The sequence below is a fragment of the Telmatherina bonti genome (assembly GCF_933228915.1).
Source record: "Telmatherina bonti genome assembly, chromosome: 20".
In the NCBI taxonomy this organism is placed as follows: domain Eukaryota; kingdom Metazoa; phylum Chordata; class Actinopteri; order Atheriniformes; family Telmatherinidae; genus Telmatherina; species Telmatherina bonti.
This window is the reverse complement of record NC_136618.1, coordinates 14170599-14197644: the sequence shown is the minus strand read 5'-3', so window position 1 is coordinate 14197644 and position 27046 is coordinate 14170599. Positions and strand designations below refer to the sequence as shown.

General features: G+C 38.3%; 1 protein-coding gene across 1 annotated transcript in view; it reads right to left on the bottom strand.

Annotated features, from left to right (window-relative positions):
• The window catches only part of cntnap2a (contactin associated protein 2a), a gene marked incomplete at both ends in the record, with an annotated part of 342587 nt that overhangs the window by 22615 nt on the left and 292926 nt on the right, over positions 1-27046 (bottom strand). Inside the window, 6 exons of the mRNA XM_079259621.1 lie at positions 4666-4799; positions 5037-5270; positions 8798-9034; positions 11151-11180; positions 13314-13532; positions 20505-20675. Coding sequence (XP_079115747.1) covers positions 4666-4799; positions 5037-5270; positions 8798-9034; positions 11151-11180; positions 13314-13532; positions 20505-20675 — 1025 coding nt within the window. The remainder of the gene's footprint in view (positions 1-4665; positions 4800-5036; positions 5271-8797; positions 9035-11150; positions 11181-13313; positions 13533-20504; positions 20676-27046) is intronic.

The window sequence follows — 27046 nt, the reverse complement described above, 5'->3', positions numbered from 1 at the left end:
CATCTCTGACACTCAAACACTTGTAGAGAGAGGTGTGGCTGCACAAAGAGAGCAACACCTCCTGCTCCTGCTGCAGACATGGAGTCATTTGTACACAAAATATCTAAGGCTGGTCCAAAAGTTAGAAAAAAAAAAGGTTTTGAAAAGTCACTTACAAAGTCACTAAGCTGGCAACAATAGACGCACTGAGCAGCATCCTGGGCACTAAGCCGTCACTCAAAAACTAATTAGCCAATAGGGACATAACCTCCACAAACAACCTCCTTGTGAGAGAGGTTTGTGTGAAAACTGAGCAAAAAATTCATACGGAGAGAGTCAAAGAGATTTTGAAGAATTATAACAGATAAGTGTCAAACAAACTTCAAGCAAACTTTTAAAATGTTTTAAAATGAAATAAATTACGTTGATTTTGAGTGAATATGATAGGCAGACATTTCAAAAGGAGGTTATGTGTGGATACTAACTCTGAACAAAGGGGAAAACTAGTGAAAACTACAAAGAGGCATTTAAGGGGTTAGCAGCAGGAAACCTTTGTTGATCAGAGCATCTCACATGTGCATGAAAGCCTGTTGGTGTCTGTTCACATGTGGATAATATGCACATGTTTGTATCTTGAAAAGCACCCTGAGGCAGTAAAGAAACATGAAAAAGGTTCTCTCATCAAAGTTATCTTTGTTAGCACCCCCACTGGCTCTACTTGTCATGCCCTATCTATAAACCTAATCTTTCTTTCTCTTTAACTCTTTCATAATTCCCTTCCTAAAATCTTCTTTCAAAGACTAAATTACCACATCATGCCCACCAGTGTTTGCCTTAATTCCTAACACTCACTCACATAACACTAATTTTTTAGGTTTTGAATTTATCACCATGGTAGAGCTCAAGTTTTAAGCTGTGAAAGTACACCTAATTAACAGCTTGGGAATGAACATTAACCTAAACCCTAACCCAATCTAAAGAGCGCAACACGTGTCCATGTATGGAGCTGTGTATAGGTGTGATGAACACAGGATGTGTCAGTTTATCCAATCACTCTCTTCGCATGAAAAAAGGTAGCATTATGCTGAAGTACACCCAGAGGAGTGTTCAGCAGCAGACAGATGTTATTCACTGAGAGAAGCTGTATGATTTCCATTGATTGTTTCAGTTTAATTCTCCTCCTGTCTATATTTTTCACAGCAGCATCTAAGTGTAGGTGATGAGATTCCAGCATGAATAGGGTCATTTCTTGAACAAAAGTCTTCATATACTGAAAGGCATAGAGACACTCAGAAGAGGACATGCGATGATTACACATTTACTGGAGCTGTTTTCTTTAACAGATTTCTTTTCACAAATGCAAGCTTTACACACATAAAAAAGTGAACTGATAATAATCTCCAGTTATACTTAGATAAGAAAAAAATTCTGATTATCTCAAATTTAGTTAATGTTTAACAGATTGATGTCCACAATGACTTTTCCCTCCTAATAAGTGTTTCAAACTGCATAAGGCTAATGTCAAAGTCTGACTTGGAAATTATCACAAAGGCTTTAATTTCTAATAAAGTACTATTTGTTTCTCTTAAAAAAATCCCTCTATTGTCTTCAGATTGGACAAAATACTGACCCCCGGCGCCCAGTTCTGGTCCTTGAGGGCCACAATCCTGCAGGTTTTCCATCTATCCCTGTTCCAACACACCTGACACAAATTAATCAGTGATTGTGCAGAACTTCTAGGACCGACTTTGCGCACCCCTGCACTAGAAGTTAAACTAGAAGAATCTAGTTTAATCATCATTGAGAATTAAATGGAAAATCTTGTGCTGTAGTGGTTTGGACCATTGCTTCACAGCAGGAAGGTTTCTGGTTCAAACCACAGCTGGAGCTTTTCTGTGTGAAGTGTTCATGTTTTCCCCTTGCATGAGTTCTTTCTTCCAGTCTCAAAACATGCATATTAAGTTCAATAATGAATCTGAATTCTCCCTTTGAATGAGGGAGTGTTTTCCTCTGTGATCCATCTGTCCAGTTGCACCATACTTCTTACATCATCGCAGTTGGGATAAGCTACTGCAAACTGCATTGTGAGTTGAAGCTTAGGAGAGATGACAATAACAAAAAGCAACACAACTAAATCAGCAATACTGCATCTAGTAAAGAACAAACATATAATTCTAGAAAATAGAATCAGTGTTCTGACTTTAACTGTCATCTATTGCTGAAGATGGCTTCACAAGTTGCAAAACTTTTCCTGAGCCACCACTGAACTATGTTTTATGAAGGCAGTAAAAGCATAAATGTTTGTGTGTATCACATTACGTTAGTATATATTTGTGATTTAGAGAAAGGCTTTAAGTCTATAAATTCTATGTTTACATAAAATTCAACTGAGTTAAACAGTTTAGCAATGAGCAGGTGAATCAGATTAATACAAAAATTCAAGTAATGTCTTGTTCTGGACACTAACGGGCATGTTGTGATTCATACTGTTATTGTGACAGTTTATCATTATAGTATATTTACATTGAAATGATAACGTTTCCCAATGCAAGACATTCCTGAGCTGAACAAAAATAAACAATATAAATGTCTAATAAAAAAGTTAAATGTTGAAACATGACATCCAAATCTCAGTTTTTCTAACAAGGTGGAAGCTTACATTTTTTACACAGTATTTCCTTTTAGATGTTAGCTTTTTTATATATCACAAAAGGAAATACAATCTCTTCTTTTTTCTTTTTTTATATGTGAATTCAATCAGGTGATGGTTCACTGTCAATCATTTATACCATGGTGTGGGTGAATACTCGATTCTAATTGGTTGCAGGATGTTCGTTAAAAAGTTATATGAAAAAAAGTTCCATCAAATAGCTGAATAATTCTAAATCATTGCGCTGGCTCAAACGCCAGTTGGTAACCGTGGCAACAGAACTGTTAGCGACAAACGGACTAAACCGAAAGCAGAAAGAATATCTGGAAGGAATATGTCAAACAGCGACCTATGGTTACTAATGAATGTATCTGATATGCCAGTTTTTAAGTTCATTTATTTTTTCAGGTTAATTTAGACCATCGGTTGAACAATAACCAGAGTAGAAAAGGGAGAAAGGAAAAAACGTTTCCCGATCCCAAGCCATCTCAGTAATGTATTATGTTGATGTTCTGCCGAGATTGTTGATTGAAATCAGTCACTGCTGATAAAATATCTATCATAATGTTTCAACTGTATTATTCATTCATTCATTATCCTAACCACAGAGTTCAATGAAGGGTCGCGGGGAAGCTGGAGCCTATCCTAGCAGTCTTCGGGCAGAAGGCAGGGTACACCCTGGACAGCTCGCCAGTCCATCGCAGTCAACTGTATTAAATAATATTTAAACAGTTAGTTTGTGATAAAGCTCTAGATCTCTCAAAGATGGACAGAATGGCTCTGACATCACCTTGCAGCGGTGCAGCGGACTCCAGCAGTTACGCCAATTTCACAGCAATCTTCAAGAATTGAAAAGGTCCGTGTTTGCATTTAGATTTTTCCATGGCCAAATTTTTCCACTATTTTCTGCTATTTTAGAAACCAACCATCGTGCGTCGTTCCTGATTTCCATTGATTGTGAAGAAATACGCATTTTCAGAAAATCACCATATTTTTATTGGAATCCGTTAAAAGGAGGGGGCGGCACGCCGTGCGCACAGTCACGTTCATACACACTGAGCTCCCTGGACCACACAGTCACACACATCCCGCAACAGTATCACATTTCACCATCATCACTGATTTGTTGCAATACCAACTGCTGCCAAACGAGCTACAGGTGCTGCCAACAGTGGTTACCCTTGGCAACTCCACAACAAGAGACATTAAATAGTCCGCTCAGCCACATCTTGTTGAAAACATTATTTTAACATTAAAAACAACAATAGTAATTGATCTTATATTAATTCCTTTGTGAGTGACCATGGTAATGTCCTCTGAGGTGTCTATTATCAGAAATTAATGGACTTTCTGGAGGCCACCCAACAAAAACCCGCGTCATCCATTAAATTCTGATAATGGACAACTCGTCGGGCTTCCCTTACGTATAGTGCTCCTTACACTACAACCTGCAGCAAAACCTCAGTATCTTAACCCAGAGCTGTAGAGAATTCAGTTAAGCAAACTTTTCACTCTGTACTTGACAGCCACTGGCTTCAGCTTGGCTGTATTGATCTGCATTAGGTGCTTCAACTACACAAAACCCTAGAACACAGAAATACACATACCAACAATCATGAAGGAAATCCACAAACACGTCATGCACATTTCCAAACAACGAACCTCTCTTGTGGTGTCTCACGCAAATACACCATTTTCAGATATCTGCATATGAGCACTAATGGATGCAGTCAGAATCGCACATCAGTGTGCTCTCATGCCAACACACAGATCGATGAAGTCTTTTACTATACTTAGACTTTCTACTGGAGGCATGTTGACAATAGAATAAAAGATAAGCTGATTCACTGCAGCAGAGGACAGAACGGAACACTGATGTATTGAAAACCATCAATCAAACATTGGCAGCACTCCACAACTTTAGGATGTTAAAACAGAAGCTTGGGTTTCCTCAGAGCTCACTGAGAAAACTCACTAAAAAAACAAACAAAAAAAAACATGCGCAAAAAGATGGATATGTATGTGTGAGGCAGTACCTGAATAGTGATGCTCCTGTTGTGGCGTGACATGTTTAGGCTGTGTGGCTGTCCATTGGCCAGATTACGCTGGTCCACATCTATTGCAAACGGTTCCTTTAGACCACCCAGATTATAGCGCACCTGTAGTGAACCTAGGGAGACACAAGGCAGAGCTTGTTTCAGACCTTACTTATGGTACAAAGTTGTTCTCTCTCCAGTCAGCACCTGTGACATTAGTGAATATTTTCATTTGTGCAGCTGTGTTTTATTACTGAAATGCATTAACACACTGAAATGCTTTAATTCTGGGAGTTTGTGAAGTATGCTGCTTGTGCACGCTTTAAATGTACAGCAGACTTTATTAAACCGCAGCAACTTGTAGCTCTTACCATTCTGTCTCAGCACCACAGCCAGGTAGTCCTGTGTTTTGGCGCTCACATATAGAAGAATAGCAGGAGCACTGGATGTACTGAAACTGAAGGCCACCTCCTCTTTAGTTAGATTCACTTCATGTGGCATCAGCTGTTGCATTAAGGCTTTTGTGTCCTTGCTGGCACCTGCAGCTCTTTCAGGCATTAAATTGTACTTGACCAATGTTCCTGCCTCAAAGAAACCTCCAACATCTGGGTGAAAAGCCAGCAAGACAAAAAAAAAATCAATTCACATGCATAATAAAAGCATACACACAATACAAGTAAGGATTAAACAGCAAGAAGTTGTGCATTAGATGGTTATAATGCATGATCAGTCTAGAACACATCTAGATTTGCTTAATAACCAGCTAATGCACAGTTCTGAGTTGTTTAATCCGCTTATACAATGGCCCCACACAGTAAACATTTTATCACAAATTTACATTTCTTTTGTACAACACTTGCAAAATATGCTAAAATACAGGAACTATTTCATGTTGGCCTTGATGTACTTTTTATGTCAAACAACCGCTGTTAAGGTACGGCGCGCTTCTCTCATTCACCTGTTAAAAGACAGCTGATCTGTATTAGTTAATTAACGCGTTGCTATGGTGATGCCTGTCATGGAGTGATATACAGCGATTTTACTCGTCGTACTACATGTGTGTATATACAAAAATAATGCATGCCAGTTGTCATTAGAATTCACACTGACCATGGTATAATTAACAGTAATGCACTTCATTGTGTACCTAAAAAAATCAGCAAGAAAGAAATTTAAGAAAGAAAATGAGAAAAAAAAGAAAAAATGGGAAAAAATAACACAGACAAAGCATTTATAGACTCAAACATGCAAAGATACAACCAGTTAAACACAACATACAGCAATGGGGAGGGAGCACACACATAAATATAACTGTATTCAGGTGTAGTAAAGTGGATGTTAAATTACTGTGCTCCAGCATCTGAAAGCAAACAATACACCATTTACCAGTACATTAACAAATCTAATAGCATATTTCAACCATTGCAGGGGGCTTATCGATTCTCATAATCAAATGTCGAGAAGAAGCAACCATATTTTTCTATAACCTACTTTAGTTAGGCTTCTTCTTTAAGTGTGTATTTGTAAAGAGATGAAAGCATAAAGTGCATGAAATGAAAGAGAATGGTTACAGGCAGAGCAGAAAAAGTGAGGTTTCGTGTGCAATTGTGTTTAAACGCCATCAAATATCACTCCACATGTTTGCTTAGACATCATGAACACAGAAGTGCAAGTGAACACATTTTTATGTTTTATTATGCTTCACTTCACCCTTTGTCTAACACTGGACACAGACTGATAAATACTTAATGCCACACTACCTAAATTTAATAGAAGGCTTATTAATAGAAAATGGATAAGCCTTACAGGCAAAACTTCAACTGGATGCAGGTATCCCTGTCTGCAACCTCACAAGTCTGGAGAGACTATTTTTTTTATCACCTGTTTCATATTTACAAGGTAAAGAGTTTTCAAATACTCTTTTTCTTTTTCAAACTATCTTCAGTAACTCATGAATAGACTTCTGAGTGATGAAAAGCTTATAATAGTTTTGCCTCCAGTATGAGTGGATGGTCAAATAATCATCAAGCTTGATTCAGACAAAGTGCAGTGTTTGTGTCATAATGTTGTGATTCTGCACAAGCAATGTGAGAATGTCTCACGGCACATCTTTTGCTATTCACTATGAACATGCAAATATTTGCCTGCACATCTCCTGGAATGTTCATTTTGACATTTAGTCAGCTTGGCTTCTTCAAACTGTTGGAGAACTTGTGGAAACATCCTCATCCCAGCTGTTCTCTTAAGATAAAATGCTGAGACTTCTTCTTTTTATCTTTTTTATTACTGATTTTCAGTTGTAGCCACGGCGCTAATGCCTTTCTCTGGCTGCCTTCAGTCACACACAAAGTTTTCTGGAGGCATGAGAAGGAATGAAAAAAGCACAGAAGACAGTTTTTGTGTGTTTGTGTGTGTCTTTTGTAAATGTATAAGATATACTTTGAGAGGCAACTCATGCATGCCTGCACAGGTAATACATTTGTGTGATGTTGGTGCATGTGTGCTCAGCTATGTTGCACGGTGCTGCCATGTAACCCTCAAGGGCAGAAAAAGGAAAGAATGAGAGTGTATAATCATAATACTGCAGGGTCCCCTGAGCAGTGTGTAAATATGGATACAATGGAAATGCACTACGCAATTATGGCTGACTTCATGCATTTTTCACCCGCTGGAAAGATGGGGTGGTGGTGGTGGGGGGTATATTAAAAGAGGGAGAAATTTGGGAAAAGAAAGAAATCTGGAGATAAGCAAAGAAAAAAATTAAACAAGAGAGATGAGTGAGGCAAAAATCTGTCAGAGAATAAGTACAACATTTATAAAGAGAAACAACGGAACAAAGACAGTAATGGAGAGGAAGAACAAGAAAAGGGCGAAACAATAAGCAGAAGGCAGTGCAGGGAAAAAGAACGAGAGGAAGAAACAATGAAAGGGAAAGTCACATGTTAGACAGAAGAATAAACAGACACAAGGGTGTGCTCTCGCCCTTTCACTGACTCTGTGTCTGACACACACATACACACATGCTAACACTCTCATACAAACACAAGGATAATCTTCATTCTTCAAATCCTGAAATGCCTGATTGGTTATGACAGAATTCAAAGAAGGTCCTTTCATGTCCTACACTAGCATATCGTTATATAGTGTTACCCTCTTCCACAGCAAATAGACACAAACACACACACACAAACACAAGCACAAACACAAAGATACACACTCTGCTGTTCTGTCATCTTGTCACCCCCCTGCCAAGAGCGCAGGGGAAAAACACCATTCAACTTTAGAAAACAAATTAATTCACGTGTCGGAGATCAACTCTGACTGGGAGCTACAGCAGAACACCTCTGACAGCAGTGCTGCTCCTCTCCCAGGAGTATTTTATGAAAAACTTGTTATGGGAAGTAGAACTTTAATAGAGTATCTAATGAATCCCAATGAAACAAACATGATGTTTTAGTAATATGCAGCAGCACAGAAGCAGAGCTGCACTGTGACATGGCTTGTCTGTGATCTTCAAAAACCTAGAGCCACCTACCTCTCCTGCAGACACTTATTTATTTATTTTCTAAGTTTGATCTATCAGTTGTGCTTTAGCACAATCTCAGCATTCAGACAGTGCACACTTAAGTCATGGAGAATTGGTGGGTAAGCACAATATCACTCTCAATCAATGCCTTTTATCATAAAGCCCAAACACTTTCAACACTGACAGCTTGAATGAAGACAATCACAAAGCGCTGCCAAAATCACAGCGGGTTTGTTGGGCAATGAAGCTCATTGAAACTTAACTGCTATGTTTCCTTGCTATTTGACTCTGGCTTTGTGATCTAAAGAGGGATTAGAAATGACGAAAATGCTTTTACAAACATGTTTGTAAAAGTCTAAACTGAGAGTTCATGATTTGATTCATTATTTTGAAGCATGAGAAAAATGTTTTTACGGACTGCCAAAAAAAAAAAAAAAAAAAAACCTTCCTGGGGAGTAAAAAGGTGACAAACTGACTATTAAAATACATCTTAAATCCCCTACAGGGGGAGATTAATTAGTCTGTGAAGATAAATGGAAGTATGATACACATTACTAGGCATTAAAAGTGTTGTGATCTAGCTGGGTTGCTTCACACGCCTCTTACCTTTGGTGCAGAACGGGCCATCATAGGCAGTGGCAGAGCAGTCACACAAGTAGCCGTTATACCTCTCCACACACTTTCCTCCGTTCCGGCAGTACATCCCAAAACTGGTGCAATGGCCTTGGCAACCAGACTTGACCCCAGGCGTGACTTTGGCCCTCTCCTCCAGGTCAAGGGTGATTCCGTTCATTCGTAAGGCTCTGATACAGCCCAGGAACCCCCTCTGTCCCCCTGCAGCGCCTGAGGAGCATGAGAGGGAAGGAAGAAGGTTAAGGTTTGCAAGGAATTGTAGTGTTAGAAGAAAGGAGAACAAATAAAGAAAAGGAAGAGAGGACAAATGGAAGTCAGAGTTGCAGGAGTCATTTTGAATGTGAGAGGCTCTGTTTTAATCTGTTTTAGGAGCGTTAATATCCCCATGCCTGAAGGAAGACACTGATGTCATGCTAATCGTTCAGACTGCGTTGTCGTTCTTGAAACAACCTTCAACTTGTTTGGTTTCTTCACTAATTACAACAGCCTAATGAACACTGTTCCTTAATGAACATCTCACAAGAATGCACATGCTAATGGATGCATGAGTGCACGTAAACCACATCTTACAGACAAACACAGTTAAAAACACACCACACACAGTGTACCTGATTTGAATGAGTCAATCTCAGCATTACTACTTAGCCTTGGGGTGTCGATGGCTATTTTTCTAAAGCTCATGCATCGTGATTCTGGCCTTGGACCATTACCATCTAACTACCCATTAACTTGGACAAGGTAGAGGTGTTAAATAGATGAATGTGCAACTAAACGAATAAAGCAATAAACACACTCATAAACACACACCTACAGATATAGATTCAAATGTAAAAATCAAAGTGGATAGAAGTGCATGTCTGTATGCACACTCCTCGTGGGCATTACAATTAAGAGCTACAAGGCATTTTAGTTATTAAAACCTCAAAATTACACCCTCTTGCTCACAGAGAAGTGCCCTCCTAAGAAGACATGTAAAGAAACTTGAACACACACATAGCTTCCTCCCTTTTTACTGTTCTCACATAGACAGGAGGCAGGAGGGCTTAAATACACAGATACGTATAATAGGATTACTACACATGCTTTGGTTCTTACCAGCCAATGAATTATTCATAAATCAGGATGCAGGTGGGCTTTCACCTGCCTTCTCTACTTTGCAGCTCTATGCAGAATTAGACTCTTAGTAGACCTCTTAATTAATCTATTTTGTACCAATGATTGGATGGAGGTTTCAACCACCTGTTTACATAGGTCTGAATCAGCCTCTGATTGAATGGACAGCAGGTCATCAAGCCTGCAGAGACCAAGTCAGACAAGAACTCATCCTGATGCACAGGTGTTTATGGCTCCTATAAGACTGACAAATACTACAGGATTAACTGAGACCAAGTGACTACAAACAGCATTGGCTTATCATAAACACAGACAATTTAAATACAGCTGGAAATCATAGCTATTTTGAACATCAGACCTTTGACTGTCCTTGAAACTGTGTCAATGTGCCTGTTACTAAAGGTGATATCTACAATATATATTATTTCTTTATACCCTCCACCCAAGCTGGTTTATAGAAACTGAGCCATTTCTGTTTGGTTTATGTGAAAAATCAGACCTGGAGTAATGTCAACTTAACAAAGGGCCTTTTTTTTCCTTCTTTTTTTCGCACTAATAGGGTGTTATTACTGTTCAGAAGGGCTTCAGGAATGACTCACAGGAAATTGGCAGATGAATGCTGTCTAAGTTAAAGGCAAAATATCAGATCACCAGACATTTTGTGATCCCAACAGACAGTAGAGTAAATGAGCCAAAATCCTACTAATTTTTTTAACCTGATAAATTTGATATTATTTAGTGTCCAAGTCTTGTCAGACTGGTGGATGGTTACAATAAATAGTTACATCTTCTGAGAAAAATATTGTGTAATCTTTTAACACTGAACGACTGATTAAAGAAGCTAATTTTCAGCTGTAAAACAGTCTGTGAGGACTGCTTCAAAGAGAATCATGTCTATTTATTTAAATATGCCGGAAAATCCTGTTTTCTCGTACTTTTAACACATCTGCAGATACTTTTCAAGGAAATAAAGTGAGATGTAAATAGAGAAATGCTGTTTAGAAACAAGCCATAGATAAATAAGGTTTATGTTTCATAACCAGCAGATGCATGGTTTTTTTGTACATCTAATTGGGATTATCTATAACTGAAGTGAAAATTTACTATGTTTATGAGTACATTTGTCATCTTTGACTATTGTTCATATACGTAGGAGTATCTGTTGAGGTATGAGCACAAATACCTTTTGTTATACTGATTAAATGTTACCTACTGTCTTGGCAGGTGAGCGAGGCTGGTTTTCCTGTGAAGGGTGTCCCACACATTCAGTTAGGAGCAACAGGCAATAGCCGATCCATGCAGAAAGAATGAAAGGAAAACAAACAAACAGAAAAAGGAGCACTGCACATGCAGAAAAATAAAACAATCCAACCAAGAGACAGCTGAAGTAAAACATGCAAAAAACAAATGTGGTGTTTAAAATGAATCAAAACAACAGACGGTGGCATAAAACTAATAAAATGTGGGAGGATTAATCGTTATGTGCAAGTATGAAGTGGTTAGGAAAGCTAAAAGTTAACAGTGTGAGGTAAATGACGACAGTCTGATGGTATAACATTTATTTTTGAGGCCATTAGAGCAAATGAGCCAATGTGCAGTAAACACTGAAGCAATCAAACCCTTGACAATGAGCATATTAATTGATAAAGACTCAAGGACATGAAACAAAAATGAATATGAGACTAACTTTAACAAAATGAGGCAAGCACCCTGTTGTATGTCCTTAGTGTGCACTTTTGTGAAGTATAAAGCACAACCAGGAATATTGCAGCTCTCTAGGACTGCTTTGTATTTCAAAATGTGATCACTGCAGCAGAACAAAGCTGTATTCTTCATAAGTTTCTGGCTTTTATCATTTTAATTATTATCAGTGCATAAAAAGCAATATTAATGAAAATCAGACAAATGTGAGGCAGTAGAGTTTTCTGTTGCACAGCAGAATCAAGTGACTCCAGACAAATATCTTGTTGCCTGCAGGGCTTCCTTTGCTCTTTCTAAATCTTTTGATCGGACACAAAAAGATCTCTATCTGGAAGCCCACCTCTTGTGACTGGCTGGGTCTCTACCTGTGTATTGCGTTGTAACTTAAAGCAATCCCTCCCTTTTGAAATGAATCAGAGATGAGAGAGAGCAGATATGAGAAGGTGCTGTCACCTCCGTGCCTGTGGTTACAAACAATTCTTTCCACGTTTCTCCCAGTGTTAGATAGATGCCCCCACACACAGACATCTGAACTCTGACACTTTGGACACCAGAATACACACATGCAAATAAAGAGATGGTTGAAGCCCTGCCAAGAAGCCACTGACATTCCAAGTTTCATGTGCAAAGACAAAACCCTTCTTACCTCTTTGCATTTCATTAAATGTCAGTGTAAATATAGCAAAAGCAGAATAGGGTGCATGATAAGGTGGAGATGTTCAAATCAGCAAAAGTGATGAGGCGAGGGAAATATATTACAAATGGGGATCAGGAGAATTACGGCTATTCTCCTGATTGAAAATTGCAGCAATCTCCTTTAGGCAGAACTTCTTCTGTAAGATAGTAAGAAGTTTGTGATCCGCCTCAGCACTTTTTCTTCTATCCGAAAATCCCTAAAACTATTTCAGCCTTGGAGTTTGGTCTGCAGAGTGCTGACAGCTCAGCACAAGAGACAAAAATGAAACAGAAGTGAAATCATAAGAAGTAAAGGATATTCCACATTGTGGCAATCCATCAGGATCAAAACTGAATTTTAAAAATGATATTAAGACATAACTAGCTGTGACTGGTAACAAGGATATAATAAATCACAAATGGTATCCTCTATGTACAATCTTTCCTCAAAGACAAAGAAAAGCTGATTCAAGCATTAAAGAAAGTTATTTTTCTTTGACATGTATTAAAGTATCAGAGAAATTACCTCAAAAAGCAAACCAGATTTAAAGCTCTAATCACATGCATGGTTGAGTTTCCAGGGATAAGTGTGTCCACATGTGAGTATCATTAATTGTAGCATGTCTTTGTGTTTGAGTGTGTGCAAGTGTACCCGGGATTAATTTAATTAGTGGTTGCTGGGGCTAAGCTGGACTCAAGCCTCTTATAAAAAGACTAATTCTCCATAAAGCTGGATCTTTTTTAAATGACACAATCCGACTTTCTCACAGCTGCATTAATAAATATTAAGTTCATACAGAAATTTTTTTTAAACTAACAATTGATTCCAATTACATTTACATTGTGTTGTTTGCTGTTCCCAGATGAAGTTTGTCTTTGAGAGTCCATCCTTCACAAAGAAGATGTTAAATGTGCAATCAAATGTGTGTACATGTTTCGGTCCTGCACCTGAGGGCTGCTTATAGACTGGAGTGAGTCAGCGTAAATGTGTGTGCCTTACCCACATAGAGCTGGCTGAACAGCTCTAGCCTTGTGTGTCCCTGCGTGGGAGCCAGTCGTGATGCCCGATATGTTTGATCCAGCTGAAGGACAGCTTCTTTGATGTTACGCTCAGCCATTATGCGATGCCACTGGTCATCGTTGAGCGGTGTTGCTGAGTGCACAGTTAACTCTACTGGTCCATTTCCCACATCGAAGGAAAAGGAGACCACCTTGGGTGCTGCAGAGTTGATGGAAAGACAACTTAATAGAAGAAGTTTGTCATCAAATCACACGCCAGAAACTTTTGACAACCTCTTGGTTTATTCTTGGCAGGTGTAAACCAAGTCCTTCAATTTCCAATCCTACAGCTTGCTTGCCATTTTTCAGTAAATGACAGATCACAGCATTAGATGGGACTAACCCCACTCACTATTCAGACCAGATGGTTTTACATAAAAACGTATTGTGATGCAGTATTCTTGTTGTATTTTTGCAGACATAAAATCCAAACAGTGATGGAGGTCACAGTCATGTGTAAAGACAGAAGGGACGGTATGTTTGGAAGAAGAAAATGAAGGAGTTGAAAATGTCCTTGCTATTCTGCAAGATTAATTTTCATTATCTCCAATTGGGTGGATTTGTGAGAGGTGATGTGTGTGTTTGGGTTGTGTTATGGAGGATTAAAGCTGTGGGACTATCAGAAAATTTACTGCAACTCTTTTGTCCAGCTGTTTACCATTTCAAAGGACCAAAAGGGGGCAGTGTTATTCCTTTTTATCTGCCATGACCAGTTAAAATGTTCATTGATGTTTCTAAGTTACTGTGCCTGTGTGACTGACCCGACCACCTGCCCTGTCCAGATGCTGCAGCTCCAGCTGTGTGGGGTCACTTTTGGATGGGTGTCACCTTTCACCTCTGCAAATTGTTTGTGTGCTGTATCTGTACTGTATCTTCACCAAATATAATTGGAGAAGTAGCCTCCAGAAATATTCCACATTTTGTATGAATACATATAGCATTTGGGAAACATGTCTAATTTCTTCCAGATTTGTTTTTCTTTCAATGTTGGCCTCGTCAAAATGTTAAAGGCCCCTTTTCTTAAGCAACTATTAAGAAAACAAAAAAAATCAAACCACTTTCAACAAACACTAATTGACAGTTTTTTCCTCTTAAAGGCAATTTTACTGTGAACCTGCTCTAAAAGAAGTTCAGTCTAATGGTGGCACATTGTTGCCACTGGTTCCAGTGTGCTGCAGCCACAGTCATGATAAATAGCTCCATACTTTACTGGTTCATTATAGCTTCATTAGCTTCAGTATTTCACTAGATAATATTATGGAGAAGTCAATGGGGAAATGAACTTTCTTCTTTTTGTTTAGCCCAATCAATGATCCTGCCCTTTTTCTCCCTTTTTATATTGCTTTAATCTATTCTCAGCCATTCTCCCCGTGTTTGGCCTTGCATTCTTTCTAAAGCAAACTGTGCTGTTGTTTGTTTCTTCATATTTCTCTGGTTTTGTTTTCTTCGTTGTTTGCTCCTACACTTGTCTCATTCAGTGCAGCAATCCTTGACCCAGTCATCTCCTCTCTGCATGATTTCTCTATAGTTTATTTTTATATTGGTCTTTCCAGAAGTTTTTAGATGAAAACAGTGGGGTATGCCAGATTGTGGGGATATTCAGTAAATTTTTGTTCTATTTCTTAAGTTTTTTTTTTTTTTTTATAGTAGCAATTTTCCATTCATATTAATATTAACCACTGAATGCAAGATTTAAATAGTTAATTTGTTATAGCAGTAATGACACCTCAATATATCTATATTTTTACACCTTTGAAATGTTGAGTAAATCAAGTACTTGTATGTTTACAGTACAGTTATGTTTAGCTTGTATTCTGACCCTGGTCTCTGCTAAGTTTTCTTGTGTGATGAGATTTGCTTTTTAACTATGAAAAACTGTATTAACTCTGGGTCTCCTCTTCACGTATTTGGCATTGAGAAGGAGCAGTAGCACACATAATTTGACTTATCTAGTGCCATGTCAGGAGGGGACAACGTTTTTTCTCCCCTCCTCTTGTCTTGTCTGCTCAATCGCCTTAGTCCACTTTTTCTTTTACAGAATCATCTGATAGTCACAGCTTCCGTGTGTCCAGAAGCCAAAAGTATAAAAGCCCTGGCAGGGATACTCTGTATTGTTTAAACCAAATTTGCACTTGCCATACACAGAACTACATACAATCCTTCAGCACAGCTTGTCCATGTTCTTATTTTGGGGGTCTTACTTTATCAGAATGAAAGATAAGTACGTGCATTTTTTAAGGATTGTTATTTATTCTTTGATATCCAAGACAATTTAAGAAAAAAAAAGAAAAAAAAAAAGAACATTAGGTGGTCCATGCTTAATGATGCTCATGAAGCTTTTTATCTTCTGCATCTGCTGGCTTATTCCCTTTGTTGTAAACATTATTACAAGAGATGCAGAAATCATCTCAGAAAAAGCCTGTTTGAGTGTGCTGAGTATATTAACCCACAACATAAATCTAAAAGAAATTGCTTAAACGTTTAAGCATCCAAAATTTACAACCCACACACACACACACACACACATACACAGCGTAAGCTTTTTGACAGCCTTTAGTATGCTGAATTAATGATGTCTGTCTACTCAGAGCGGTCTGGTGGGGAGGGGGTATCATTTATTTTAAATGCTGAAAGAAAGCCAATCACAAATCACAATATCCTGATGGAAACAAAGCTCCAGAAATGCTGCATAATAACACTAAACACTGCGTGTGTGTTTGACATTCTGTAGTTTTGTTTTATTGCCAGTGTAAAGCGAGATGTATGCCCTACAGGTTTGTATCCACAGACAAGAATAAAAGTGAAGCTTGCTTCATCTATTTGCATTACCAATACTGATGTCATAAGTGTAAATGTGTGTCAAAGTAATTTGACTTTCTCATGTATGCAGCAGGCTGAACTGGAGAAAAAACAAAAACATAACAAAAAAAACGAGTCACCTTTTCATTTCTGCTGTTTGGTTTTATATTTATCATTTTTATATGGAGGCTGAAAGAACCGGGACCTAAATTATGCGTCAGCACAGCACAAGCAAATGATGATAAATAGTGAAAGAGACCGTGAATGTCTTTGTGTGAAAGATCACTGCATGTGTGGGTGTGAGTATGAGTGCTTGTGTATTTGTCTAATGTGAAGTTCAATTTGGCTGCTCTTCATCTGTTTTCAGATGGCTGGCAGTGTATCATCTCTTCGATCTCTGTTCTGTTATACTTGCTAATTCTTTGCTGTTTGTCTGGTTTGTTTTGTTAGCCTTTCTCTTCATGTTTTTCCACTCATAGGAACAAGTGGCACAGACCGTACCTTTTAAAGGATGGAAATTCTCTTTATGTGCGAGTCAAACTGTGCCACAGGCAAACCTTCGCCTGAAACGTCTTAAAAGTTGAGCATTTCTTTGCATCAACATGACTTTTCAAATAAACATTTTCATTGCTTATCTGCTAGAAAGTACACTAAATAGTGCTGACTTTTTCTCAGAGTTTAAAAAGAGCAGCTAAAATAAAAAAAAAGGATAAACTTCTGACTTCTATTTAAATATGCAACTCCACCCCCCAAACAAAACAAACAAACAGTGGTGGCTGATTGCTTTTCTCATTATTTGACAGCCACATATTGTTTAAATAAGTCAGAAAGGCATCTGACAAATGTGTAGAGCCTAAGGCTAAAGTTATAAGGTAAAATGTGTTTGTCTTCAAATTAATATATAAATGAATAAATAAATAAATAGATAAATAAATAAATAAATAAATAAATAAATAATGTGCTACAACACAGATTGCATCCATAATCTAGTGAGAAAGAACTTCTCTCTGCTGGTTATCAGACTTAAATATAACCTCTGGGTCAGCCAGATGCTGTGATGTAGCTTTTTAAGGACTTAAAACATGGCACATGGCTCATGGTACACACTTTCCCTGAAGCTAAAAAAGAATCCAAAAAACATTTGTGTGTTTATGGACCATTTAATCTGCTCCTAGCTGAGACACATCTGAACAAAGCTTCAGCACTTTTCTCCAAACTTTTATATATTTATTTCTTACTATTAAGACTCAAAGAGGAATGTGACTTTTATTCTGCTTAGGTCACAGTAAAGTGTATTTATTTATTATTTATTCTTTTAACAATGTTTCATGAGTGTATCAGTGAGTGTGTGTGTTTCAGTGCTCTGAGCCTCTGCAGTGTCAAAGCTGCGCTGTTCTAGCTTAATGCTGTCATTTCATGCCTTGACTGGATTGCAGCAGATAGAACTTTTGCACCAGAGAGAGGGCAGAGATTATGTGTGCATTTATGTGTGTGAGCGCGCATGCGAGTCGTTTTGCAATTGTGTGTCTAAACGTGTGCTGCGGGGCAAAATGCAAGATGATAGCAAGGGAGAGGAGAGAGGAAATCAATGTGGGGACATTCTGAAAGCCTCAGGCGACACATGCACACTCAGTCCTGCACACACTGCAGCCGTGACAGGCTAAGTACTTTGTCTTTAATGTGAACGTTTTAAAGACAAACACCAAACCCCCCTTACAGCAATCTTTCATAGTATTTGCATATGCTGAGTAGTGTTGAGGCACAGTCTTATTCTGGCTTGAATAAATTTGTGTGTGTAAAAGAGTACAGTTCAATGTAAAAAGTAATTAAAATAGAAAATAAAAATAAAAGCTTAAAGAGCTTTTAGAGCTAAAAAGCTACCAGTTGACATAATGTCAATCAGTGTAATGAACTCAGGCTTACAATCCATCTGTCAATTTAATATCTGTTCACTGATTGACATTTTGACTCAACATGATGCGCCAGTCACAACAGCAGGAAATGGTCAGAAAGCACCTCTGACATGACACTTTCAGTTCCCTTTGAATCCTGATGAGATGCTATTAGTCATCAATAGACAGCCATGCTGCGCCAAGAGTCCCCTTCACAATGCAGCTCTGTGATTAATTTGAAGAGATTTTAAAACTCTTGATGAGAACGGTTCCACTGTGGCAGCAGGGAATTTAATTTGAGCCACTGGAACACATCATTGAAGCCCAATGCGTGACATGTCAATCATAACTCTAAGAGAGGACTAAGGGGACTGTTAAATCCACCCTTTTGTTTGGGATTTAAAATGTCTGCTTCTCATCTCCTCTGCTGCCATCTCTTCCATTTCAAGTTCAAATGTTTGGCAAGTTCCTGTTTGAAGGTCTAATGGAATAAAAATGACTTTCTTTACAAAGGAAATAAATACAGATTATTAAATACTTTGACATGTGCCAGATAAACATTGGGTAGGGTTATATGATGTTCTTTTAATTGGAATTAATCATTTGGAATTAAATAATTCGGAATTGACATATTCTCCTACGAGTTTACATGAAAATAATAGTTCCGAATGACAGTTTACATGAAACACGTCCTCACTTAATTCCTCTTTAGAGCGGCGGGTTGGGAAGGGTTCTGATTGGACAGAGGGTGCACGTGACGTTTGATGTATACTGGAAATAAACAAAGTTGGCTCCCTGCTTCTTGTGTTTTCAGTCGTAAATGTAAAAACTACATCACAAGTACCACTTTTGTCACTATTTTTATTATAATTTTGAAGTACCAGCTCAACACGAGCACAACTTCACTTTTTGCAGCAACTGAGAAGGAGCAGAAAGATAGACCACCGAACACGGGAGGCAAAACAACGTGCATCATTGGGACAGGACAAGGTAACGAGCATGCGCAGAACGACCGGAATTAACTCAGAGCGGAATTAAGGTTTACATGACAGAGGAATTTAATAGTTTGGAATTAAAATGCAAATAAACCGGCCACTTACATCGGAATTAAGTTTAATTCCGAATAGAAATTTGCATCAGGAATTAAGTGTTTACATAGTCACTTTTCATCAGTTTAAAGTGGAATAAACTTTTATTCGGAAATAAACAGGAATTAAAACTCCCATGTAAACCTAGCAATCGTTGCATACTAACTTTCTGCTTCTTTCACAAGCTAAAGACAAAACAAACAAATAAATGTGGAGTCTTTAAAGTAAATAATTATCCTTCCCTGCTTCTCCACCACAGGAAATGGGTTTTATAGTAAGTAATAGAGATAACATCCAAAATACGACAGGATTCTTTCTTCATTACTATCACATGTTTGGATTTCTCTCTGCTCAGAAAATGCAAACATGTTTTATTTTTGATGAAAGGCCTAAGATTTTCTGACCGTTTTACTGCTTGGCAAGTTTAGATAGGACAAAGTTCAGAGAGAGTTTGACACAGCTAATGTCAGAAACATCATGTGTTTAACTGTCGAAGGGCTTTGGCACTGCTGTGATAAGCCTGCAGTTGATTTGGCTGTGTTAATTGTTGCTGTTGGAATTTCATTCATACATTTCTTGCCAGTCCATCACAGGGCCAGCACACACAAACAACACAGGGAAAATATGCAAACTCCAGCAAACACTGGGAAAAAAAAGGATACTTGAGCTGTGTTGTTTTAATCTCTAATGGAATCTGACAGTATGTCAGCAGGTAGTCAAAGAGATGACATGAAATTAGAAGATGCTTTCCATTTGAGAATACTTTTATCAGAGTGTGATGAACTCATTGAAAACTGAAACACAAAGAACATCCTTCAGTGTGTAGGTGTATTGTACATGTATTTTCCTGTATGCGCTCTGGGATAGAACATGTTTTTCTAGGGGATTTAAATACATATATTTAGAAAAACACTATTATATAGTGAAGGAAATAAAGAAAAAGACACACACACATACACACACAAAAGATATGTATGTGTGAGCAAGGGCTTGTGTTATGTCATCCTTGAAAATGGGTGATTTGGTTAAACAAAGGTTCATAATGGACATAATTATTGCACACACCAATTACCTTAAATAAATGATTGCTCTCTCTTGCAACCACACAAAGTGTGTGCTATAATCAGCACAGCAAATGCCCTTTTCTGGTGTGTGTCCATCTGTCTGCACAAGCTTTTATGTGATTCAGTGTATATGTGTTTGGCAGCATGCACCCACCGCCATCAGATGGACTGCTGGATTAAATCTCACACTTGGCTAGCTAAAGACTCAAAGTAAGAGTGAGAGAAGGAGAAAGGCAAACACAAAGTAATGACTCACATGCACTCACAGAGTCACTAAAAAGCATCTTACATTTGAGCTCCAGGCGGATGAAGTCGGTATTTCCAAGGTTTTCCAGAAAGACGCCATAGGGCGCACTTGTCTTGAAATAGAAAGAGATGTCAGCGCTGGTCTCGCCCTGAAAGGTGGCAAAATGCAGGTATGAAGACGGGGTTGTGAATGATGCTGCGTTCCAGTAGTCATCTGTAAAAAAAACAAAAAAAACCCAAACAATGAGTGGCAATTCTCTCAAACACCTGCTGCACCCACCATTAACACTGTGGCAAGCATTCTGTAACCCACTGTGATCTGATAAGCTGCAGAATACATTCAACGAGAAATGGTTTCACTTTAGATAGCTATGAATTCATTTTCAGTTAATTCAAGGGCCAGAAATCTATTCTGGATGAAATATCGCTATCTCACGTCTGTGGTTTAATGTGCCTCTTTTTAATTTCTCCTCTGAAAAATTATTTAACCACTTACAGTATAATTTTATTTCCACGTGGAGGTATTCACATACACTCAACCATCATGTCGAAATAACCAAGATAATTTCTTTCACTTCTAAATGAAGATCTGAAAAGGTGACAATGTCACATGGACAAAATATTGCAGGATTTTTGATAACTCTACTAATGACTTGTGAATGAAGGGAGATCAGGGCCGACTAATGAAGATGAAGTAGCAGTGCCCTAAACAGCTGCTGATGAACTATCAGACTGTGGTTGATAGAGTGACTTCTCTGCTGTCTCTTCTCCCGCCCCCCCCCCCCGCCCCCCCCATGCCTCTGTCTTACCCCCATCAGTCATGGAAAACGAGGAGTATGTGGAACAGGGTGGGGGGACAAGACTTGGTGGGGAGAAACAACGAAAGAAGCGGTAAGAGGCCAGGCATGGTTGAGAAGATTGAATATTGAAAAATGTGAAGGAAAAGAGGGAAGGAAAGTCACGCAGAGGGCAGATGAACAGGAAAGCAGGAGATGCTTTAGGGCACATAGAGGGCATGAGGAGGAAAAGTGAAGGCTGATGTGGTATCAGCTGAGTGAAATCTTTTTAATGCCTTCCAGGGATTGATTTTAGACCCACACCTGAAAAACTGCTGCACACAGGAGAGAAGTGTCAATGTTCAAACTAACATGTGTAAAAGTGAAAAATATTGACATTCTCCATATCACATCTTCTCTAAGCCCATGGAGACAATTGACCTTCTTACTAAAATCAAAAGACAATTAACATATAATGATTAAAAACACGAAATAGAACAGAGTCATGCAAAAACTACTTTCATCATTATTATTAAAATGCTCTGTAATAGACTGGTGACCTGTCCAGGGTGTGACCTGCCTCTCACCTGCTAATTACTGGGGTAAGCTCCAACTTTCCTCTGACAGTGAACTGGAACATGTTGCACAGATAATGAATGAATGAATAAATTAATGACTAAAATATAGGCTGGTTAATTTTCTGATTGTTTTCTGTCACTTAAGCAATAGTTTGCTTCTTTAATGCTGTTCATTTGGATGTGTTTCATGGTTGCAAATATATTTGTGTTTGTGTGTCTCCTAGTTTTGTGTGTGATATATGTCCTCTAACCACAGGATGAGCTGATCTATTCTCTTTCCTGCCTCACATCCCATCACCATTGGCAAGGGCACACAATAGTAAAGAACATACACACACATTGTACAAACATGCCCACAGACAACAGCCTACTTTATCGTCTATAGCTGTGTCCAAATTCAGGGTCTGTACACTTCAGGATGTGCAGACTACGTAGTGTGCTACGTAGTGTGCTACGTAGTGTGCTACGGAGTGCGCTACTAAATTGCACACTTCACATCCCCTTATTATGAAATGCGGCAGCTAATATAGTGTATGAAAATTACCCATAGTACTCCAGCCCCCCGTCACTTAGCGTTCCCATTCTTCAACAAAACACAGGAAAGTAAAATAAAATGAGAAAAAAAACGAGCCAGAATTTTAAATATTCTTTTTATTCACCTGTGGGTCTAAATAGAAAACATGTGGAGGAGGGGGTACAGACAAACTCTCCATAGGCTGAAAGTCAAACTAACGTTAACGTCAGTGAATATTGTGCTGGTGAGACCCATGTTATTAAATTGAATTAATCTGTTGTCATTAAGTACACGCTACAAGCCAGGGCTACTGCTGTCCAGGTTATCTGTCCATGGAGGCGAGTGGAAATGAACTTCATTGGATTTTTTAAAACCTCATTCACCTTTCAAGTTGAATTTCAAATGCACACACATCCACACATATGTGCATACACAATAAAAAAAAAGGCCCTGCACTGCTGCTTACTTCCTACCATCTCACGTGAAATAAATGCTGGGAAAAATAAGGTAGTGAAGCATCCATGCTTTGCTATAGACCGAACGAAGTGCAGGTTTGTAGGGTGGATTGGAAGGAGCCTTCAAATTGGGGCAGTACTTGGTGTGCCACTATAACATATGTAGCCGGAGTGTGACCCTGTGACCCTGAATTGGGACACAGCTTATGTGATTAGTGTGTTTGAACTTGAAACATTGTTCGTTTCTCTCCTGGATATACAACCAATTACTAAACAGAGCAAATTTGAGACCAAACCTGAGGATGACTGCAGACCACACAGAAATCAATAATGATAAGCAAACTATCCATGAAGAAAGGCAAACCAAGACAACATAGTTGTTGCCAGTTAAACGCACAATAGCTGTTTGTAAGAACTTGCTGGTGACTGTTGATAATGCAGGACAAATAATAATGATGCATTTACAACAAACATTTCAGGAGCTAAGCTGTAGAGCATATTGATACAATCACACAGAGCTTTCCTCATACATAAAAACAGAGTGAACATGATGAAGTGTTGTGTAGTCTGATAATTATTTGTCTGCAATGAATGAAAGCATAAGGGCTTTAAGCGAGAGAATAAAAGAAGCCAGACAAAGACACAAAAGCAAGACGGACACTTGCATATGAAATTAATGCTTGAGGGAGAATCATGTATTTGAAAGAGAGGGATAGAATGCAGAAAGAAAATGACAGAAAGAAAGAAAGAAGTAGGGGGAGAGAAAAACTGCTCAAAAAGATACATGGTGTGAGAACTAAAGAAGAATAAAGAAATGGGAGGCTGACAGAAACCCACTGTGATGGGAAGAGAACATTGTAGAAGCCAAATTATAAACCGCTGATTGCCAAATCACAGATGCAACTGGTTGGCTGGGCACTGCAGCAAATTTATCACTCACATATGGAAATGTTTACTAAACACGTTTTAAACAATTTTGAAAACAAATGTTGGGTTATTAATAAGGATTCTTTTCTAAAAGTTGTGGTGCAGTTCTGTTGCTACACAGCACCGACCAGCGGCAGGGAGCAGAAAGGTGCTTTTGGGTAAAGTTTTGTTTGCATCAAACCATTTTACTGTGATGGATAAATGTGTAAAGGCTTGTTGTGTATTCAAAAATAAACAAGAAACCATCTTTTGAAGAATTGTCCGTGGTTTGTGAAGGCCACATTGTTATTGGCAAACCATTTCTCTGTTTAATTGATTCTCACAATAAAGCCAGTGCATTGATTTTCATGGTGTTGCATCTTCCCCTGGATGCCCTTGGACTCATTGTGTAGTGTACCATGTGCAGAATATGGACTTTCTGTAAAACTGTCTCACATGTATTCTCAGTTCATCTGAGGTCTTTGCAGCTACCCTGTTCAATTTTTAAAAACTTCACATGAATGTCAGATGGATACTTTGAGGTATATTTCTTCTAATCAAAATCTGTTGTATTTTTCAGAAAGAAAGGAGTCAGATAGAAAATAATCTTTTTCTTCACGAACTATAAGAAACATATAGAAACCAAACATGAGATGGAAAAACACATGAAAAGAAATTCAAGAAAAAAGAAAATATTTGGAAAAAAATGGATGTTCGCATGTCAAAATAACCATCAATTGTGATTTCCAATTCCTACAAACATATTATGGATATTTTATTTACTCATTTCCAGAAAAGTGTCAATCTTTTTATTCATTCATTAATTTATTATCCTATCCGCTTAGTCCGATTAAGGGTCGCAGGGAAGCTGAAGCCTATCCCAGCAACCATTGACCAAGAGGCAGGGTACACCCTGGACAGCTCGTCAGTCCATCGCAGGGCCAACACAGGAACAAATAACCATTCACACTCACACTCAGTCCTATGGGCAATTTATAGCAACCAATTAATCTGAAGTGCATGTCTTTGGATGGTGGGGGGAAGCCAGAGTACTCAGAGAAAACCCACACACACACAGGGAGAACATACAAACTCTACACATTAAGGCCACTGTCTAAGCCTCAGCCCAGCTGAGGAACCACTATGACACCATGCGGGGTTGTATCAAATATTATAATAGGATACATAGCTAAATAATTAAAATATTTTTGGATGGATTAAAGTACAATTTCAAACAGATTTAAGTTGAAAGTGAAATCTCATCTTGTTTAAATCATATTTTGTACTACGTAGAAATCTTCCTCCATTTGAAAAATATTTTACAATTGGTTTTCACTGGTTGTATTCTTGGAGCCACTGAGTCATTTAACTCAAACACAGTGCTATAAAAAACCCTGATGTTGACCTCTGCATTGGCACACAGGGACATGCTCTAAAGAAAAAAAAAAGGAAGAAAATGAAGCCCACTGAACTGTGGAGGCTGACATGATGTGAGACACAGTTCGAGGTGAAGTCTGGGTCTAGAAGCCAACTGGATGATTCATCTGCCTGTGCTTGACCAGACGGGTCATGTGCCAGTACCAACAGATGGTTAGGATGACTGACTACACCTTCACAGGTCATTAACACAAACATTTTCAGGCAGACAAACTGTGACAAGTAAAACACAAGATATGAGCATTCACATTAGAAACACAAACAATGTACGCTGGTGTAAGCCAGGGGTGACGACAGACACAGCCATTTTATCTCATTAACAGCCTTGTACTTTCTCCCAATTCCTTGTTTGCAGTGGGACATTTCATCAGCTGAACATCATCTGATCTCAGGATTTCTGACAGTTGGTTAGAATATACACACAGTGACATCCAATTTAACTTTTCCACTTAATACTTGCTCTTCCACCCAACATACTTCTAGTCCAAGTTTCTTAAAAAAAAGCAAAAAACAAAAAAAAAACAAAAGGACTAAGAATGGCCCCATCTATACAAAGTACCCTTCAGGGCATTGCTCAGATATGAATGTTCAAAACACTTGAACCTATACACAGCTCTGCAATGACTTGAAGGCTGGGATATCAAGCATATATTTCTTCCTCACTCATTTTTTAATTTCCATTGAGACCTGTATTTCATCTCATTTGTGTAATTGAGCCATCAGTGGCCTGTCATTTTATGGCCTAGGTAAAGTATATGCTGGGTAAATGCAGTATTTGAATATTCGGGTAATTAGTTTGAGTCTGTCATTTGAGACCGGCAAAGCCTTTATCAATCTTGCTGTGTAATTAAGTTGCTTGTCATACATTTTTAGCACTAAACCTCCAGAGCTGTACAAATGGAGATATGATACAAAAGAAGGAGAAACATAAACCCTATAATTATTTTCTTCCTAATTATTTCTGCAAGTCATCATTAGATAGGAGGAATACCTGCATATTCTCCACATAAATTAAATGTTATGCTAAAATTGGATACATAAGTGAGATGGGATGGTTACATAGGTGTAATTATTATGTCATAGGTATCTAATCAGGTGGTATTGTTGAGTTTTCTCAATGCATCTGACATATAAGACCCAAAAACCACGATCAACCTGAGTAAGTAAAGCTATAGCACAGATAAAAAATAAAACAAATAATGAAGGACAATGGATGAATTTAGCATGCAGTAGTTTGAAATTCCTTCGTCTTAAGTTTGGAATATTACCAGACACCAGAAGTGCCAGGATTAGGGTGCATTGATGGGATATCTAGAGTCTCTAATGATTGCAATTTAAAGATTTACACAACACAGTCTGGCAACTTTGACCAAAGAGCACATCACTTTTTATAACAGTAGTTGATTACTTAATCTTTTCAGTGATAATGAGATGAAGTGAATATGATGACCACAAAGTTTTTATTAGTGATACAATATAATAAACAGGGTGTAGCTTTAAAGCAGTGAGGGAGAATGATGGTGCAGAATATCTGTAATCAAATGCTGGTATTAAAGTTGTAAAACAATATCTTTATGGTAAAGGAAGGACAGACAGCTCCTAAATCTCTATAGAGGGTCAAGTTATTAATTTCAGAGAAAAAGTTATACATGAATCTTGAATGACAGTTTGTTGTAAAGCCAGACTCCCAAGTGATAAATTGAAAGAAAGAAGCAGAATGAAGATGAGTTGGAGTCTGAGCTGAACAAGAGCCTGGTGGATATGAAGCGTTATCACGTGCACAAAAGGCAGACTCAGCTCCTGAAGAATGTTCGTTTCCACTCAATTAATACAATATATAATTTAGCCATAATTTATTGTGTAGAAGATTTAATTTAAAAGACTAAAGTTATGAATGACATGCAGCCCTAGCCAGATTC